This window comes from Macrosteles quadrilineatus, unplaced genomic scaffold, assembly GCF_028750875.1.
Source record: "Macrosteles quadrilineatus isolate MER2022 unplaced genomic scaffold, UCM_ALF_1.0 Scaffold_8__2_contigs__length_117827958, whole genome shotgun sequence".
Taxonomy (NCBI): domain Eukaryota; kingdom Metazoa; phylum Arthropoda; class Insecta; order Hemiptera; family Cicadellidae; genus Macrosteles; species Macrosteles quadrilineatus.
Genome location: NW_026542601.1, coordinates 82,335,711 through 82,337,163, shown reverse-complemented (window position 1 = coordinate 82,337,163; position 1,453 = coordinate 82,335,711). Strand labels below are relative to the sequence as shown.

Below are 1,453 nucleotides of genomic sequence, written 5' to 3'. Positions count from 1 at the left end.
AGTTACTTGTTGCTGCCCCGTTCTTTGCATTTAACTTCTTTGCTCATCCTTCTATGACTTTTGAGCACGATGCTGTCACCTGAGATTTAGTCTTATTTCTTTGTGTGTTACGTCTGAAGATTTTAAAGTTTCTTGTTGCTGCCCCTTTCTTGTCTTTCGACTCCTTTGCTCATCCTTCTTGGGATTTTGAGTTATTTATACTTTCTTCCTGTGTTTGGACCTGAGTTTCTATAAGTTTATTGTTGTTGCCCCTTTCTTTTCTTTTTTCTTCTTTTTGCATGTTGTGCACCTTTTGGACATGAACCCTTTAGTAAGATGCGATTTATTCTTTCTTTGTGTGTTTCGGCCCGGTTTTTTCTACCCCTTTCTTTTCTTCTTTGCGCGTGTTCTGCGCCTTTTGGGCATGGCCCCTTTCTTTTCTTCTTTGCGCGTGTTTTGCGCCTTTTGGGCATGGCCCCTTCCTTTTCTTCTTTGCGCGTGTTCTGCGCCTTTTGGGCATGGCCCCTTCCTTTTCTTTTTTGCGCGTGTTTTGCGCCTTTTGGGCATGGCCCCTTCCTTTTCTTTTTTGCGCGTGTTTTGCGCCTTTTGGGCATGGCCCCTTCCTTTTCTTCTTTGCGCGTGTTCTGCGCCTTTTGGGCATGGCCCCTTCCTTTTCTTCTTTGCGCGTGTTCTGCGCCTTTTGGGCACGCCCCTTCCTTTTCTTCTTTGCGCGTGTTTTGCGCCTTTTGGGCATGGCCCCTTCCTTTTCTTCTTCGCGCGTGTTCTGCGCCTTTTGGGCATGGCCCCTTCCTTTTCTTCTTCGCGCGTGTTCTGCGCCTTTTGGGCATGGCCCCTTCCTTTTCTTCTTTGCGCGTGTTCTGCGCCTTTTGGGCACGCCCCTTCCTTTTCTTCTTTGCGCGTGTTCTGTGCCTTTTGGGCATGGCCCCTTCCTTTTCTTCTTTGCGCGTGTTCTGCGCCTTTTGGGCATGGCCCCTTCCTTTTCTTCTTTGCGCGTGTTCTGCGCCTTTTGGGCACGCCCCTTCCTTTTCTTCTTTGCGCGTGTTCTGCGCCTTTTGGGCACGGCCCCTTCCTTTTCTTTTTTGCGCGTGTTCTGTGCCTTTTGGGCATGGCCCCTTCCTTTTCTTCTTTGCACGTGTTTTGCGCCTTTTGGGCATGGCCCTTCCTTTTCTTCTTTGCCCGCTTTGGTTCTTCCTTAGCCTGTTTGTTCACTCCTCCTTACTGTCCGGCTGCACTGTTACCCTAGATGGTCGTGGGTGCTTGTGTCTCTGTAGCTTGTGTATCTTAATGGTCCCCGCTGGGGCCCTGCACCTGCACCTGTGGCCAAACGTCCTGTAAACATATTTGCACATACATTAGTAAAATTGTATTTCTGGCTTGAACTCATAGTGAATACTTCTGAGTTCCAACTAAAGAATAACCAGCTAGACTCGTTCATGGAAGGGATCTTTGTTTG

At 48.5% G+C, this 1,453-nt stretch overlaps 1 protein-coding gene across 1 annotated transcript; it reads right to left on the bottom strand.

The window, feature by feature from the left end:
- Nucleotides 1–322: 322 nt before the first annotated feature.
- LOC129000512 (axoneme-associated protein mst101(2)-like) lies at nucleotides 323–967 on the bottom strand. The gene has a single exon (XM_054427475.1). It carries the CDS (start codon nucleotides 965–967, stop codon nucleotides 323–325), a length of 645 nt encoding a protein of 214 aa, XP_054283450.1.
- Between the last annotated feature and the right edge of the window lie 486 nt (nucleotides 968–1,453).